Source organism: Pelecanus crispus, chromosome 4 (assembly GCF_030463565.1).
Source record: "Pelecanus crispus isolate bPelCri1 chromosome 4, bPelCri1.pri, whole genome shotgun sequence".
In the NCBI taxonomy this organism is placed as follows: Eukaryota; Metazoa; Chordata; class Aves; order Pelecaniformes; family Pelecanidae; genus Pelecanus; species Pelecanus crispus.
The window spans coordinates 55,254,573-55,271,653 of NC_134646.1; the positions used below are offsets into that span (position 1 = coordinate 55,254,573).

General features: G+C 44.1%; 1 protein-coding gene across 4 annotated transcripts in view; it reads left to right on the forward strand.

The window, feature by feature from the left end:
- The window catches only part of DLC1 (DLC1 Rho GTPase activating protein), a 218,749-nt gene that overhangs the window by 177,435 nt on the left and 24,233 nt on the right, over positions 1–17,081 (forward strand). For 3 of the 4 annotated variants that reach the window (XM_075708673.1, XM_075708675.1, XM_075708676.1), the window contains one exon: positions 16,491–16,562. In XM_075708673.1, the coding sequence (XP_075564788.1) occupies positions 16,491–16,562 (72 nt within the window). Of the gene's footprint in view, positions 1–16,490; positions 16,563–16,994; positions 17,014–17,081 lie in introns of all 4 variants that reach the window. The other variant, XM_075708674.1, reaches the window with a different exon arrangement.

A 17,081-nucleotide genomic window follows, 5' to 3' on the forward strand; every position in this document is an offset into this window, starting at 1 on the left:
TGATAGTGCAAACACTCTTTGTCAAGAGGCCTAAACAATTACAGACTCCTTTAAATAATTACTTTTCAGTAAAGTCAAGTGCTAGAAAATGCAAACTTAATTATTTCGCTGACAATGGTTGGAACATGAAGGACCTTTGGGCTGTGGAAATGCTACACACAAACACCCCAGTCGACAAGGAATCCAAGCCTAGAGCCAGAGGCCTGGAAACTTGGGCTGAAAACTGCTCTATAATCTACCAAGCTAGTGCTAGGAGGATATTAATACCAGTGTTTAGAATTGCAATCATGTGTCTGACAATCCTGTGTTTGTACGGGCAGGTCAGTTGAATTGGGACTTCTCTGTGTACTGCACTATTTAGAAGAAAAAGGATGACAAGGGTACAGTTAACCATTAAGGCATTTGGGCCTGGGAGGGAAAACAGAGGACAATCAAGTCCTTATTATTAGATGCCGTCCTGCGAATCAGTCCCTTATGCAGTTACAACAGAAGGAGAATTCACCTTTTAAAGCGAGTAATTGTGCCTGTCGGGCAATCCTTTACAATTATTTTACCATCCAGCCAGAGCTCATTGATTGCGTTAAGGATAACAGTGCTCCGCAGAAACAATCCTCTTAGGCAGGCCACGTCTAAAATCCTGTGTCTCTGTCAGGCAGCTGCCTGCTTTTCGAATAGCCAGAGAGATAAAGAAATAAAAATATTAAAGGCCAAAGCTCTACTGATTTCACAACGCTCTTTAAAGCAGGATGAGTGATTAGGGTGGTTGTAGCCTGCTAAACGCCCATGCCTCAGGTGGAACGCTCCTCTGAGCACGTTTTACACCGAGTGCGAGACTGGTGCCCTGCTTTTCAGCTCTGAAAATACGCCTGCTTAAGCAGCCCTATAGAATTCCAAGTTAAAATGCAAGCCAGAGAGACTGCATGTCTTCAAGGGTTGATAACAAACTAGAATCAAAGCCTTCCTCTTTCAGATTACCAGCAAGAATCTAATCCAGGTCAGTGATAATCCTCCAGCATCTATTTAGCGATGATCCCAGCAGACAGACTGCTCCATCACAAAAGTCATTGGTTCTGACATTGCTGAGGGAATCCACAAAGGCTAAACGAGGATGGAGATTCCTCCTTTACTGCGGGAGCTGATTAGCTTTGCAAGCAGAACGGGAGAGCTGAACTAGACAAACACAGTGTTTTATCATCACCATCATCATCATTCATTTGCTATTTTACAAAGCGGTAGAGGTGTGAACGACAACCCTTGGTTCAGCTACTGAGAGCTTCCCATCTTCTGTCTCTGGACCACATTTGTCATGTATTCACTGATCTCATCACTCACCCTTTTCAGAGTCCTCAAACAAAACTCTCCAACTTCAAATTCTTGGTTTGCACATATCACACAACCCTCCCGCTTCGGATTTTACTTCACTGCCACACACACCTCCTCCTCTCATTCTTAGCTTTTTTTCAGTTCCCTTTCACACTGCCGAGTCCTCCAAACCCTTCCCATTTTTTTCTGCAGAGTAAAAGTCCATTCTCTCCTTCTTCAAAAGCTTCCTGTGGGTCCTATACAAAAGCTTCCTATACATGGATGCAGGCTCGGTCCAGGAAGCAGCCTAGGCAGGCCTTGTTTACAAGAACAAACCCTGCTTTTTACCGAGAGTATTAACTTGACACACGGTGGTCTTCTGGTTCCAGCATTATCATTGTGATGGAAACGCCTTAGTACCACCATGCTTTCCTACACGTTCTGGATAATTTTTTCTTTTTTTTTTTTTTCCCCTTCCTTTTGAGGATGCTTATTGGAGAAACAGTTTCTCCCTTTTTTAGAGTTCAGACTCTGAAAGTCACACACAAAGTGCAACTAGCGTTTTCCATCTCTTGTCATGACTCTTCTGTCACTTCCTAGTCTATCAAGTGCATAAAAGTATAGACGATACAGACAGAAAGCCAATTAGGCTGGGATTACCTTGTCTGTTCAACAGCTGGGGTGTAGCCTATGTCTGTCTTCCCTCTGTTAGAGTTAAGAATTCACATTGTATGTGCCTGACCTATCTTGTAAATACATATCCTCATGGCTTACAAGAAGCATTCAAAAATGCAGGTAAATGCGGCTATGCCAAAGAGAGCCGGAGCAAATTTAGATATGACGAGGTAATTGATTAAGCGGGTAACATATGTAAAGTCAAGCTTGAAGATATAGTGCAGTTCCATCCTCTTCTGGGCTATTAAAGTAAATTAATGACCTGGAGCCATGCAGGGGTTTCCAGAAACAACACTATAATAGCCAACTGGCCACAGTTTGCAGCCTATAGGAGGGGGAGATGTTTATTCTTCAGCAAATTGCCTGCTCAGGCACCACACTATATATACTCTGTATCTGACAGATCATAGTGCAGAAACGACAACTGGATCTTAGAATAACACCAGTGAGTATAAAATATGATGTTGGCTTAGAAGAAAATGAACCAATCATAATCTTTGATGGGACGCAGGTATTTGCAAAATTTCACAGTACTCTTTTTCATGCTGATAGTTTGGCAGCTGCTCAAAAGTAGCTGTTTTATGCCATTTTAAAGCCCCGAATGTGAGCGTCAACCCAGAAATAACTATTTGAACAATCTTTGTAAAATATACAGGGGAGTAAACGGTGTAGGGAGTGACTCCCAGGCCCAGAGCTACGAAGCCAGGCTCTGCTTCGGGGTCTGCGAGCCAGGCCTAGGGCTGTGCTGTGGTCCCCGTAGGAAGAACACTTGTTGGTTTCCATCCAGCCCCAGGCTGAGACTTTGCCAGCGTGCAGGCGTCCTCAACGTTTCACGGCACTCTTCGACACGCTGCCCGGGGATGGAGGCACCAGCATCCCCTGGCCACCCTGCCCGGATGGCCTCAGGCTGGAGGCTCAGCACCCTCCATGCCTAGGGCTGCTCAGGCCTGGAGCCCTCGCCAATTTTTTTAAAAATGGTTTACCAAGGAGCCACGCTGCCTTCAACAGAGAAGGCACGTACAGCACTCTTCTGGACGTTTCCTGGAAAAAGCACTTAGAGCTTTGCTGACTGCTTTTTATAAACATCGCTATCACCTACAAGGCCACCGCAATAGCTGATAGCTATTAAAGAGCACAAAGGCGTAAAGGGGACATAAGCCATTAGATCGTCTTCTACCGCATTACTTTCGGTTTGTGAAGTTCCCCTTGGCCGCCCAGGCGTGCAACAGGGCATGGGTGGGGAGGGGGTGGGAGGGGGTGTGCGTCGCTTTCTGCCGCTATTTACGGGTCGTCACCAGGTAAGCGCTTGCGCGGGCTGCGCCTGCCTACCTGCGCGCAAGTGTCCTTCCCTGCGCGGCGGGGCGCGGAGCAGGGCGCGGAGCAGGGCGCGGAGCGGGGCGGGCGGCGGGGCGGGGCGGGGCGGGGGCGGCGGGAGGGGCCGGGCGGCCGCGCCGCTCCCCCGCGCCGGGTGTCAGTGGCGAGCCGCCGCCGCGCAGGCAGGCGGGCGGGCGGGCGGGCAGGGGCGCAGGCAGGCGGCCCCGCCGAGGCACCGCGGCAGGCGGGAGACCATGATCCTCACGCGTAAGCTGGGGCTCTGCCCGGAGGGGAGGCGGCGGCGGCGGCTGCGCGCCCGGGGGCGCAGGCTCCGCGCATCGCGGCCGGCGTTGCCGGGAGATACGTCGGGGGCAGCGCGGTGGGCTTTGGGGGGGGGTCCCGCTTTTGTTATCCCGCAGCCCCCGGAAAGGCAGCGCGGGCGGGCTTCCCGCGGGGGCGGCGGCTGCGCCGTCCCGTCCCGTCCCGTCCCGTCCCGTCCCGTCCCGTCCCGCGGTGCGGTGCGGTGCGGTGCGGTGCGTCCCCAGCCGCGGCTCGTTCGCCCGCCGGCCCGTCCGCGTTTGCGGGGGTGAAAAGCGCCCGTCGCGGGGGGGGGGGGGGGGGGGGAGCAGCCCCAGGCGGGCCGGGAGCGCTGCGGGAGCCCGGGGTGACTTGTCTGGCTGGGAAGCGGCGCTCCGTTGCGGCTCCGGTCGGGAAGCGCGGGCTGAAAGGGTTAAAACACCCGCGGGACCTGAGGCACGGAGCCGCGGAGGAGCCGCGGGCGCGGAGCGGCGCGCAGGACGTGGCCCCCCTCTGTGCAGGGCACCGTGGCCATTTCTTTTTTGGTGTTTCGGGTGGTTTGGTTTGGTTTGGGTTTGGTTTTTTTTTTTTTTTTGGGGGGGGGTGGGGAGTCCCTGCGAGACGGGAAACGTCGGGTTTCTTTTGAAGTTCTTCGTAATTAGCCCGATGGCCTCCAGGAGCCCGGCGGCTCCCCCCGCGCGGCGGTGGCCAGCCCTGGTGTCACCCCCGGAGGCTTTGATCCCGGTGGAGGAGCAGAACCTCCTGCCAGTCGGGATCCCCCCCCCCCCCGCCCCCTTCTCCAGGCAGGCAGAAAAGCGATGCTGTTTTCCAGGCGGGCAGTTCTCCGTGCCGTGCCCCCCTCCCCTTTTTTGCAAACGACCACCAAAGACTTACTTCCACCGTAACTGTGAAGCTGTTGAGCGGTGTGGTGCCATTAGCCTAACGAGCTCTGTTGCCAGTCAAGGGCACTTACTATTGGACAACAATCTTTTTTTCTTTTTCTTTTTTTTTTTTTTTATTCCCACGTTCTCTTTGGGAAAACTACAGTACTGAAGAAATAACTACATTTAAACAATGTATTTAACTAAGTCAGAAGGTTCTGCCTGATGTGTCATAGCACTTAACACATGCGAATTGAAAGGCTGGGGAATGTAATTTTACCTTAGTCATCAATTACAGATGCTTTTATTTTTTTACAGGAGCAAGCGTGATCTGTTTGCTTTGCCCTGCCCTGATCAAGAAATTCCCAGCAGCAAATCAGTAACAATGCCCTGAGTCAGGTTATGTTTTAAGGCTGTTTGTAGTGAACTTCAGGAAGATAACAGGCAAGCAGATTTTATATGAGCTTCTGAGGATGAATCTATCAACAGTTCAGTGCCAGACTGGTTCAGCATCCGTCTGGCAACCAGGCTATTGCTGGCTGACAGCACACAGAGCTGCTGTTAGGCGCCTCTGTTGATTCCACAGCTGTAGCCTGCTATCTTGTCTTGCAGGTATCCTTATTGATACGCTGTAGGCATCCTGATCCACATCTCCAGTAGAAGCAACAAAAAAGAGGAAGGCTGAGGTGGTCAGGAAGTGGGATCGATGTCTCTCTAGCACATGGGTTTGGGTTACTACTTCAGTTTGCCTGTGGGATCCTGGTGAGGGCTGAGATTCTTTGATTATGGAATATAGTATATGCCAAAGAAGATGCAGGTGCTGTTTTGAGAAGATTCCTTCCATCTACAAGTTCATAGAAATCAAAGCGTTTGGAGCTACCTTTTGTAACCTCTGGGACTTCCTGATCTCTTTATCTTCTTTTAAAATAACTTGGTTTGTTAATTGGAATTTTTTTTTTTTTTATCAAAAGGAAGTGCAGAGACATTGTTTTAAGCACCGTGGAGCTATTTTTAAATTTCATTTCTAAGTGGCAGTTAAAAGCAAGACTATATCTTGTCATGGTTTTATTTGGGTTTTAAATCTCAGTTGTATAGATTCAGTCTAGGATTTTTAATTCCCGAGTCAGGGTCTTCCCAGCCAGTTCTGCAGCTGCCCTTGCTGGGCAAGAAAGACTGCAGCCAGTCATTGAAACTCACAAGTACCCTGTGTATTTTGCCTCTGGTGGGGGCAGGAAAAAGGTACTGCAGTTGTCCTTATGCACTCAAATGTTTATATTAGGATTCCTGGAAGAAGGAGATGAGAGGTGACTTGGTTTTACTTTCCTGGTTCTTCTAAGTCATTACATTCTAGGCAGTGGTTTGTTTGAGGCATGTGAATTTATGAGTTCTGCAAATATTTAGAGATGCAGTTTGCACGATAAAGTTTTTTCTAGTCAGAATACCATAGTATGTTATGTTTGAGCTTCTTCAGAGATTCAAACTTCTCTTCCAATTCCCCTCTGATTGGAGTTGTGCTTTTGGCTTCAGCATAAACACAACTGCACCCTTGGCTGCTTAAAAGGAGATGGAGGAAGAGAACTCATGTGCTTAACAGGATGGTCCTGTACTGTAAACAAGCGCTTTTCATGCTTAACTATCCTTCCTAGCAACAGGAAGAAGGAAATGAGGCTATGCAAAAGGACCCTGACACATTTCAGACAATGCCAGACCCACCCTAGCATTCATACAGTATAGCCAGAAGACTTGGGGAAATAAAAATAACTTCAGATGTTTCCCCTTCCTTCCTTCCTGTGCATATTATAGAAATACAGCAATCACATCTCTGCAGTTCACAGAAAACTTGCTGGTTTGGTCTCCACTTAAGTAAAGAGATGATGCCCCTATATAATTCATTATATAGGGCATATATATTTACCTTCATTGGATATCATATAGTTCTACTTGCATTCTGATCCTCGGTGTTTCAGGGCAAATGAATTACAAAACACTATATTCTCTCTAGTGATGTAGTGAGTGTAGATATCTGGTAATTTTGGTAATTTCAGCAATTCCAGGCGTATTTCTTGCTTGTACCTATGCTATCAGTAATTCTGCCTGGTACCGGATAGCAAGATTGTCTTGCATGTTTTTTTATTTCCAAAGTTTTTTCCAGTTTTTTTTCTTTGTTCCTTTTTATTTTCTATCTTTCCCCCTCCTTCTGTTTTAAGGGAAAAACAAAGTCTGTTTTCCACCAGTGATGAGCAAGTCTCACAAAAGGGGCACAGGACTGGGCGGCATTTGGAGCTTTCTGGTTCTTTTCACTGGACACTTATTCTGGCATGCTTGCTGACACCGAGTACTACCCTATCCCACACAGCATACCTTTGAAATCAGTAGGTCTGTTAGTATGCTATACCATTGGCATAACTGGTAGAAGTAAAATAAGGTCACGAATGACTTAACCAGCTAGCCTGAATTCACTGAGTTTCATTATCTGAAAGTTAGAGGTACTATTACACACCTTTCTGAAGTACTCTGGTGTCTGTAGAAGAGCATGCTAAGCATTGTTATTTGTAGGATGAATATTCTTTCAAATCTTGACAAGTATTTATTTCCCTTGAGAAGGACTGTGCTAGATGAGACTGGATCAGGAAAAATATTAGCCAGCCTCTCTTGTAATGAAGACACAATATGATGGCCCACTTATGGTGGGGACATTTTTTTAAAGCAAAAAATAGTGCAGAATTCCTTAGACTTGGTTTTAAATATATTTATTTTATATTTGTCTAAAACTGTTCAAATGCTCATCTCGGTCTGCGCAAAGAACGCTTCCTGAGGAGATGCGCATGAAAGACATTAGCTGAAGCCAGCGATGGACACGGTTTGACCCTCCCCAACCTATTCTTGTCATTTGCTGAACATTCGGGATTAAGAAAAATATACCCCCCTGCATCTTTGCGTTTTGGGGATGGTCTTTCTGTGACCTTGTGGACCCGCAGAACTGGATGCTCTGCTGGCCACCCTTTCCTCTGCTCTCTGTATGTCTCTCTGATAACAGATTTCTTGTGCATTGTAAGGTACAAGAAACTTGCCCGTGTAAAACTGCGTGATCTGTTTTAATTTCCCCTCCTCTTTCCATACATAGTCTCTCTCCTTTCTTCTGCAGTGCTGTGTTGGCTTTGCAGTGCTACCATGGCTCTGCTGTATCTCGACCATTCTCTTACCCCAGAGCTGAAGTGGCAAGGTGTGACCATTAGATCAGGAACTGAGAAAAGAATTTTCCCATGTGCAGTTATCACAGACAGAATACTCTGTCTGTAATATCTGGAAACAGAAAGTTCATAGTAATAATTGCTTTGGGAAAATCCTGGTTTGCATCTTTAATTCTGATTTAGGGAAAGAGGCATTCAGCTGGGACACTGCCAGCTTTATGCTGGGCTGCTTCACTGCCACAGGTATTTCTGACCTTTTGTATCCAGTGTGTTATCGTGCACACAGGGTGCAGTTTGGGGACTGGGTCATCAGTGAGGTAAGCACTAAATGATCGTGATGCAAAGGTAGTCCTTCCATACAGTTCTTCCTATGTGTGCGGATGGTTTTGAGGCTTAACAAGCTAGAAGTAACTGTCCGTATAAAATCTACTTTCCTCTGTATGAACCATTCAGACAGCTCAGATCAGCTCTTACACCATTACCATTTCCTAGATCTGAACAGGTAACCCAGACTTCGGGCATTTTTAGAGGAAGTATCTTGTCATGCTGGACCTACTCACTTTTGCCTCCCTCCAGAGCTCAATGAGCCTTTGATTTGAGCTTTGCATACAGTGTGCAAGCTTACTAGCTTACAGGCAGGGTGCAATGGAAGAATATTAATGCTGGGCTTGGGAGTAGCAATGGGTATGTTCTCAAAGGTCATTCTCACCAAGTCATTTCTGAGAGAAGAGAAGGTTAAAGTCATCTTTTTCCCAGTCTTTGGAGGAGGATTCGTTTCTCACTCTGGAATCTGTCAACATGACCTCCTTCAGAGGATTTGACTAACTGCTTTCTCTGCCCCAAATAATCCTCCTCCAAGACCACCCTGTGTTAATCAGGCCAGATAAATAACCCGCGTGCCCAATTATTTCTTAAGGGTTTTTTAAGTCACTTGACATCTTGTTCTTCTTCATCTGTGAACCTTCTTAACAACGAATGGGAGAAGACTATCTTTAATCTATAAAAAGAATCATTCTTTGGCAGGAAAACTGCCATATGAAGCTTTAGTTTTCTGTTTCAACAAAGTTTTTAACTTAATATTGCATTGTTTTCTAAATTTCTTTCTTAATCCTCCTGTATATGCTCAAAATGCAAAAAACATTTAGGAATAAATTATGATTTACAGTGTAAACCAGGAGTTGTGATGGTTCTTTTGTGTCCTGGAACATGCTTTCCCAAAGTCTTCAACAAATTAGGAAGCAATGCAGCTAACTTTAGGCAGTTAGAAGCATACTTAATAATGTGAAAATAAGCAGTAATTGCAATTTCTTAGAGTGTATAGGGAAAGTGCTTGACAGAGACATGGGGAGTATCCTTTATCCTTGTACTCCTTTATTAAATCCTGAAATGGTGCTGCTTTGATGCTTTTCTGAGCGTAACAGTTGCACCAGGTCCTCGACAGAGGGGAGGACCTCTTGCCAGCCAGGGAATGCTCTGGGGGTGGTGGTTGTGCCCCCTCTGCCCTCCTGCCATCAGGCGCTGTCCTCCTTTGTGCTCTGATGAAAACCTGGGCTGTTCCCCGTGCTTGGGATGGCACTTAGAGCACAACTGGTCTTGGAGAAAGCAGAAGTCTCATTTTAAATATTTTTTTTGGTAGAAATAATGAGAACTGTGAAACTGGTTGCCTTTATTCCTGAAAAAGAGTATTGCTGGGTTTCAGAGACCTGTGGATCCATGTTGGGAAGGGCTTGATTCCTGTGAAATTCATGGAGGCTCCCACTGATTTCAGCAAGTGTTGGCTCAATCACTAAACATTTTAAACATTTTCATCAAATGCTGTTTTTTCGTGTTAAGTTTTGAGCTGAAAATGTTTTGAAGTGATTTTGATATGCTGAAGACTATGAAAAGGAGATTCAAGTTAATTAGATTTTGGTTCACAAAAGCGGTATTGTGTTTCCTGTGCTAGCCAAGAGGATTGGTGAGCAATTAAAGCTGCTATATTAGGTAACCTGGTACAGTTAGTAGGGAGGGAAATTACATACAGCCAACATACACCTATGCAGATGTTTTAGAAACCTTTTTTTTTTTAATTTAACTTTCATCATTAAGCAGATAAACAAACTTAAAACCCCATCAGTGGAAGTAAGCCATTTGCTCTTTCCAAAAGCTCTGCTAAAAAAAAAGTGTTCAAGCTTCCTGATCTTTTTCAGAGAAAATATCAATATATGATCTTAAACATCTGTTTCCTTACTTCTTCTTCATCTGTTCCCACACAAATTCCAAACATACTCTGTTTCTTCTCCCAGTGTCCTGTGGTTTATACATAACATCAGCAGCATAGTTACTGTTTTGCTGCAAGGCTCTGTAACTTGAAAAATCCATTCCCATGTTTAACCCAAAGCCAGCAGGAACACAAGGAGAGTGTTTCTTTGGTCGTCATCACATAGTTGAGAAATGTTTGAGTAACATTGCCCGCCACCACCTCTTTCCAGGGTTTTTATGACTAGAAAGCAATATATATATTTGGTGCCATATATGGTTTCTTTCAAGAATTTGTGGGGTTTTTCCCCCAGAAAGTTTTTGGTAAGAAATATTTTCTTAAAATTGTGCATGCATCCATAGGTGCTTGAATTGACTGTTGAGGCATGCAGCGTTAAGTGAAGATCACAGCATGTATCATTTGACCGTGGAAGGTAGATTGAAGCACAGTGAAACACAGGAGCACGTCAAAATAGGCAGCTACTCTTGCAAATATAAGTTGCGCTTTAAAGGAGAAAAGGGACCCTCTCGGGAAGGTGGTTAGCTTTCACTTCAAAACCTGCAAGCTCATCACCAGTTCAAAAGCCATGCCTATTATTCTCTTGGACTCACTGGTTTGTCCAGAAATGAATCCTTCATGGGCTGAATGCGTCAGACTAATATTTTAGGACAGTGGTATAAGATTGGATTGTTCTCTTAGAATAAAAGAGATTCCAACCATGTTAGAAATTTGGCAAGAGCTTTTAATGGGATTTTCAGAATTCTCTAGCTTTTAGTGGTTGAATGTTTATTGACAAACTTACCAAGTTTCAGTGTTTGTTTTAAGGGCATTATCCTTACAAAATGCTGTTCTTCATTAATTACATTTTTGCTTTCTTTAGTCCTTGCTGTGTGCTGCTTTCTTGAAAGGTGTGGAGCACTAAGTTAATGATACTGCCTAAGGAATATTTAACTCTATAGGTTTGAGAAGAAACAGACTTACGAAAAGGAATTTAATTATTTTCAAGCTACAGTTGCATATCTTCAAAGTGAAAACCGTCTGAGGTCATGGGCACGTAGCAGGCTAACTCTTAGGAAGTCATACTGTCCCAGCTTTAAAGGGCTGCAGGCATATGACATTACACAGAACTGATTTATCATTTTCAGTGCCTGGCCTGCTCATTTGTAGACAGCTGCCATAGTGCAGTTTTTTTCCCGGTTTGTCTCGGATTTCACATCCATGTTCATGTATCTATAGACGGAGCGGCTGGAATAGTGTGATCAGATCTAGTGTTGGGACCACAATTCGCATGTCAGGGATGTAATCCAAGCACTTGGAAAAATGATTGCTTGTGCTTGGGCAGTGGAATTCTATCCAGAGAAGAGTATTTCTCATATATACCACAGCTGGTCTTAAAAAATATGATCCTGAATGGTCTCAAGCTTAATAGCTCAGGACAGTGTTTTGGAGTTGAACACAAGTTTTGCAAAGCACCAGAAGTTTCAGAGAGACATGGTATGTAGGGACAGGTAATTTCTGATAAAGACAGAAAAAGAGGACAAGCTTCTGAGCGTGCAAGCCCTTTTGCAGCCATTACACTGGAGCATCAGTCCTGGACAGGAAAGAATCCCTTTGTGCTCCATCTGTGCCTTAGAAAATGTGCAGGTCGTTTGTGCAGTTTTATGCATTACAGTAAGGAGCAAGCAGGCTCATCTTTAGCATTCATGGCAAGAAAACACATTCTCTGCATTGCATGGGAGAGACTCTCCTGCAAGCTAATTCAGGAAGGTGATTTTGTATTCAATTTTTAGAATTCTTTTTTTCTTTTCTGAAAAAATGAAGTAGTGAATTTCAACCAGAATGACCTGGTCAAAAATTAAGGCCAAAAAGAACCCCAAACAAACCAGTTGTTAGGTATGGTATTGGAGCAAACCTTCAGCAACGAAGCCCATTTTTGCTGAAATTTTATTTTAACAGCATTGATTTGACCAGTCTCGCTACAGATTTTTACAATCTACTCTTAACAGAGCCAAAAGGTGAGATGAGTAGAACTGATGTGTGGAGGTGCTAATATGGCTATAAAGGTGTCTGGGTTGAGGCAAGAGGAAACCATCTGCTTGGAAGAATTGTTCATATGATGTTTAGCACTTAGGTGAAAATGGAGTCAGTGCATGACTGTACAAAGATACATCTGCTTTGCACCTTGTCCTGAAGACCCTGAAAGAGCTGGTGCTTAAGTCGCGTGTTATTTCATGGAAGCAAAAAGAGAGGAAGAATGAAAGCAAATGCTCTTGCTGCTCCTCGCTAGACCGCTATGATTATTTTTTTTTCTGAGAGGACAGTATTGCAGCATCACACGGTGTGGTTTTTATTTTCTGTAGGAAGGAAGGTATCCTCCAACGAAAGACTATAGACATCTTAGAGTTCTCCCTTCTGCAACTGCGGTATCAAACAAGGTGTGAATTGAGATATTTTTGCTCTGACATTGTAAACTTGCAGGGCCAGGAACCAAGATTAACCAAAGTTAAACAAAAAGGAAGTTAGAGGTTTCCATTTTCACTTACCAGTTTGGGGAAGAATTGGGTCCTCCTAACCCCCCAGGAAGTAGGTAAATAAGGACTAATGGTTCCCAACCATACACAAAAGGAACTCCTACCCTTGATTTGAGCATGGAGGCCTGCTTTGTGAAACAGACTAACAAATAAAGCTGTTTCCAATAAAAATTTCCTGTTTCCTCTTTAACACATTTGCCTGCTGTTTGCTTACACGACACCAAGAATAAAGACTTCATTGTACTCCTTTTTGGTTTTTTTTGGTTTGGGGTTTTTGTTTTGTTTTGTTTTACTTTCTAAGAGATTTTCTTGTGTATCAGGACATTTAGAAATAATAGCGCAATTTCTTTCTTGCCAGCAGTTCTTTCCTACAAGAACCTCCTGCTGCTCGGGGGGGGCACAGGACACACATCTGAAAAGCTGCACATACATTTCTTGCCTGGAATGTATACTGAATTGTAGTTTATTGTAAAGGTTTTAACTGGCAAGGATGTTGAATTCAGAAGGGAAGTGGCACTGCAGGGATGAAACGGGGAGGAGGGAGTGAGACCAGTCGCTTGCTCGCAGCAACTTGTATCAGCTCAGCTTCATCGGAAGGATGCTCATGGTGGGAAATTGCTTCGCATATCATGGCAGATTAATTGGGACTCAAGTAGGGTTTCCTTAAAATGGGTTGGAAAGCAGTGTAGTGTTCCTCTGCAAGCTGCCTCTCCTCCCTGTGGCTCTCAGCTGGCCCCAACCAAGCAGATGCTGTGCTTGGCAGTGAGTTTGTAGCTCAGGTGATGATCTGTAATCTCGGTCCCCTGGGAGATTGAACGAAGGCTTCTGGGTGCCCCGTCCCTTCTAAAACTTTTTGGAAGTAGTGGAAAAATCTGATTTTGGAAGCTGTGTTCTCTCTTCTGTTCCTCATTATCCTGGTCACCATTGATCCAGATGACAAGGACTTGCACATATTCCCATGTCCACCTGGATATGAAACCGTGGCAGCAGGCAAACCAAGAGTCCCAGGGCTGATGCTGCTGAGCTGGAAGAAAAGCTGATATTTGGAAAGTGTGGGAATGAGCTTTCTCCTCTAGTGTAGTTTAAATGATTTGGCCAGGTTTAACTAATGTATTTTATTCTCAAAGGCAGATTCCAGTTAAGTTGTGGTAATGAACTTTTTGCCTATACAAGCTTTCAGCTGTTTAAGTTTGTATCTCTTATGTGAGGAAGCTTGTTCTGTGTACTCAGCTTTCAGTGCAGCCTATTCAGCACACCCTGGGCTGGATTCTCCCTCCGGCTATATTTTGATCTGCCTGAATTTCACATGCACAGTTTTGTTCTTACTCTGGCTCCTCAGTAACCAGCAGGGTTGAGATGGCAAAGCTAGGCTGGAAATGACCTTTCCTTTCATCTGGTCGCAGTGCATTGGTACGGTGTAGGAGCAATCCTGGGTTTGGCCAACTGGAGTTGAACAAAAGGAGCTGCTTTTTTAGGTCCTGCCTCCGCTCTGTCACCCATGTCCCTGCCATGTCCCTCTCTGACACACGCTTTGTGTGGGTGGAGGTGACACAGAGAGTGCCCTAGCCACAGGGGACTCCCTGGCCCCGACTTCAAGACCCCTCGTCCCATCATCAAGACCCCTCACCCCTCCAAGGACTTGCAACAAGAGCCAGAGGCTAGACCCCTGGCTTTCCCAAAATGTTTGAGATGGAAATGGGGCAAATACTGCTTTTAAACCCTTGGTGCTGTCCTGTACCCAGCCCTGGGCATTTGCCTAGCCTAATCGATGAACAGGTGCAGTGGTGTTTTATTATTCTTTGCAATTCTTGTGGCCAACCAGGAATAACTCTGGTGTTTCATTGCCTAGGTAGACTTCTTGGGGTATTCTCAAAGGTATTTTGAAAGCAAATATGCTCTGAAAATCCCAAAGGCACCTGACACCTGGGTGCCCATAAAATATGACTTCCACATAACTTGCATATATATTTGCAGAAAAGGTACACAAAGGTTCTATAGAGAACCTTAAAAGAAAGCCTGATAAATGCATATTAATAATTTTCTAGCTCTAGAAATATTTTAGAGGTCATACACCTGGGGTGCTCGGTAAAGGACCTGTGAACAAATATTTAAACACATTTAAGAGACACTGTAGTAGTAAGGAATCTGACATTGTTTCCAATTGCACTACAAGCATCTACCTGCATTTTTAGGTAAATACTGGTTATCGGGGATCTTTTTTTTCAGTTTTAAATCAAGTAAAATTCTCATGCAAGCCAGACACTTCTGCAGGATGTGACTTATAAGAGTATAGTTTATTTTAAGTATTTATTTTAGTATTTATTTTAATTGCAGATTTTTTGACCTCAGTATTTTCATTGCTTCTGAGATAGTAATATCTGGTTGTTTGTTCTTGCTTTAGCAGTACAAGTTCTAAATATGTTTTAGATTTTTTTTTTCCTTCTTTATTAACTTTCCCATGTATTTCCTTAGGATACTGAAATTAAAATACTACTTTAAGCAAAACTTTACAATTGCTTGCAATTGGAATTGAAGAATGCTTTTTCTTAATGAGTAGCTAAGTCAATATATCTGTACGTGCTTGTTCTCATGTGGTCCCATAACCCAAAGGTGAAGCAAACACAAGTTACACAAATGCCTGCTTGTCCTGACTTCAGCGAGAGTGGATTTTTAGCTGTTTATTTATCTGGAATGTTGTGCTTTGGCTCACCTTAACCCCTTGGTTTGGGTATGTATCTTAGCAAAGTAGTCTGGCAAAGCACAAATATTTTAACCCCGCTGTAGCAATTTGGAAAACTAGGGGGGGATTGCCATCACTTTGGAGATGCTAAAAGGTGCCTGCCGTTTCATCCAACTTTAATTGTGTACCTATATCTCACTGGGAATATTTCATAACCTGCCAAAATCCTGAGGTATTTACTTATGTTATGTTTGGCTCTTCACCGCCCTATATCCAGTGTCTTGTATTCTGAGCAGTTCCGAGCAAAACCTTTTGTGTGTCGTTTCTGCAGCAGGTAGCTATAGTATCCTCTCCAAGTAGGTGGCAAAATTGTCTACTGAGTTGTACATAATGAAGCTTTTCTTTTCTGCTCCGTCAAGAACAGTGAATATAATCAAAGCCAGATGAACTTTAAGAGTTTCTGATTGCTGACTGTCTGATCAGTTCTAAGCAGGGAGCTAAATTCCCAGTATCACTTTCTTGAATTTTTAGAAGAACAAAATTAACCCAGTCTGTTTCCTGAACACTTGGAGAATACCCTAAATACCTTTTATATTTTCCTAGTTTGAGCTAATAAGATAAGATAGTCTTTATTTCTGCTTGTATTAGGTAACAAAAGAATTTATGTGTAATTTATTCACAGACTAATACAACCCATGTTCAGAATGTTTCCTTTCTTTCGGTGTCGTGTATGTGAATAGTTTCATTTTGCGGCATGCTGTTTTGGGCCATGTGAGGGAGAGTTAGATGAATTTCCGGTAATATAGCAAGTAACTCATAAATGCCTTGAAGACCTCCAGTGAAACTAGGTTCTTGTTGGGTAGTAAATAGATGCTTGAGTGAGTTGCAATACAGTGTGTCGGTTGTTCTTGGGCTTGGGTCTGTCAGTACTATCTACAAGATGTTAAAGTGCACAGTATTACGAGCTCTATTAGGAATTTCTGTCAAGACAAAACAGTTGTGCCAAGAGGATCATAAGATTTGTTGAACAAATGCCGTTCGTGTTGATAGTGGTACTGGTTTCTCTAGTGTTAACAAAACCGGTACAGAATAATCCATAACTGCTGCAGTTTTCGTCTGTGCCTGTTTCGCTAACTGTTAAAGTGATGAGTTGTTGATAAATCACAGGTGAACACCAGTGACTTTCCAGATTTCCAGATTCTAAGATATGTTTGATCATGAGAAGAAAAGCAAACTGGGATAAGCAAACCTGTGTCTCAGTTCAAAATTGCTGAATACCTTCATGCTTATTTTGTAACAGGAATAATAGAAGTGGTGGAGAGGATGTTTTTGCTTTGCAGATCACTAATCGGAGGGTGTCTTGTTTCTGTCCTCTTCCAGAAATCGAGGCCAAGGAAGCTTGTGACTGGCTGCGGGCTGCTGGGTTCCCACAGTATGCGCAGCTTTATGAAGGTAGGCACCTGAGCTTGCAAGTCGATCATCCCCTGGCAATTCCTGGACAATAAGATGTAATATTCACCAATAAATGAGGTTCAGGGGCACAACTGAAGTGCCAGTACATAAGATGACTTTTAGGGACTGGGCTGCTCTCTGCTAGCAACCACATGCATAGATGTACCAAACCCAATGAGACTCTGAAGTACTCTTGGAGTTTTAAATTTTTTCCAGGTTTCTGTTTTAGTCTGAATCTTCCAGATGTTCTCATAGCACAAATGTTATGTTAGCACCATGGTACATTCCCTGTAGTTAAAACACAAATGAAGTATATATTCGTGAATGTAGTCATCCACTGCTACGAGCCCAGTCTTAGAGAAACACAAACTGTGTCCAGTCTGCCAGCCAGCTCTCCTAATGGAGCAGAGGTAGGAAATTCTGCGTATGCGTGGATGCATCTGTACGCCTCGTGATTCCCAAGTCCTGTGTGTTTTTTCAGAACAGTTTGGGTTGGTGTTAGACACAGGCTCACTATGA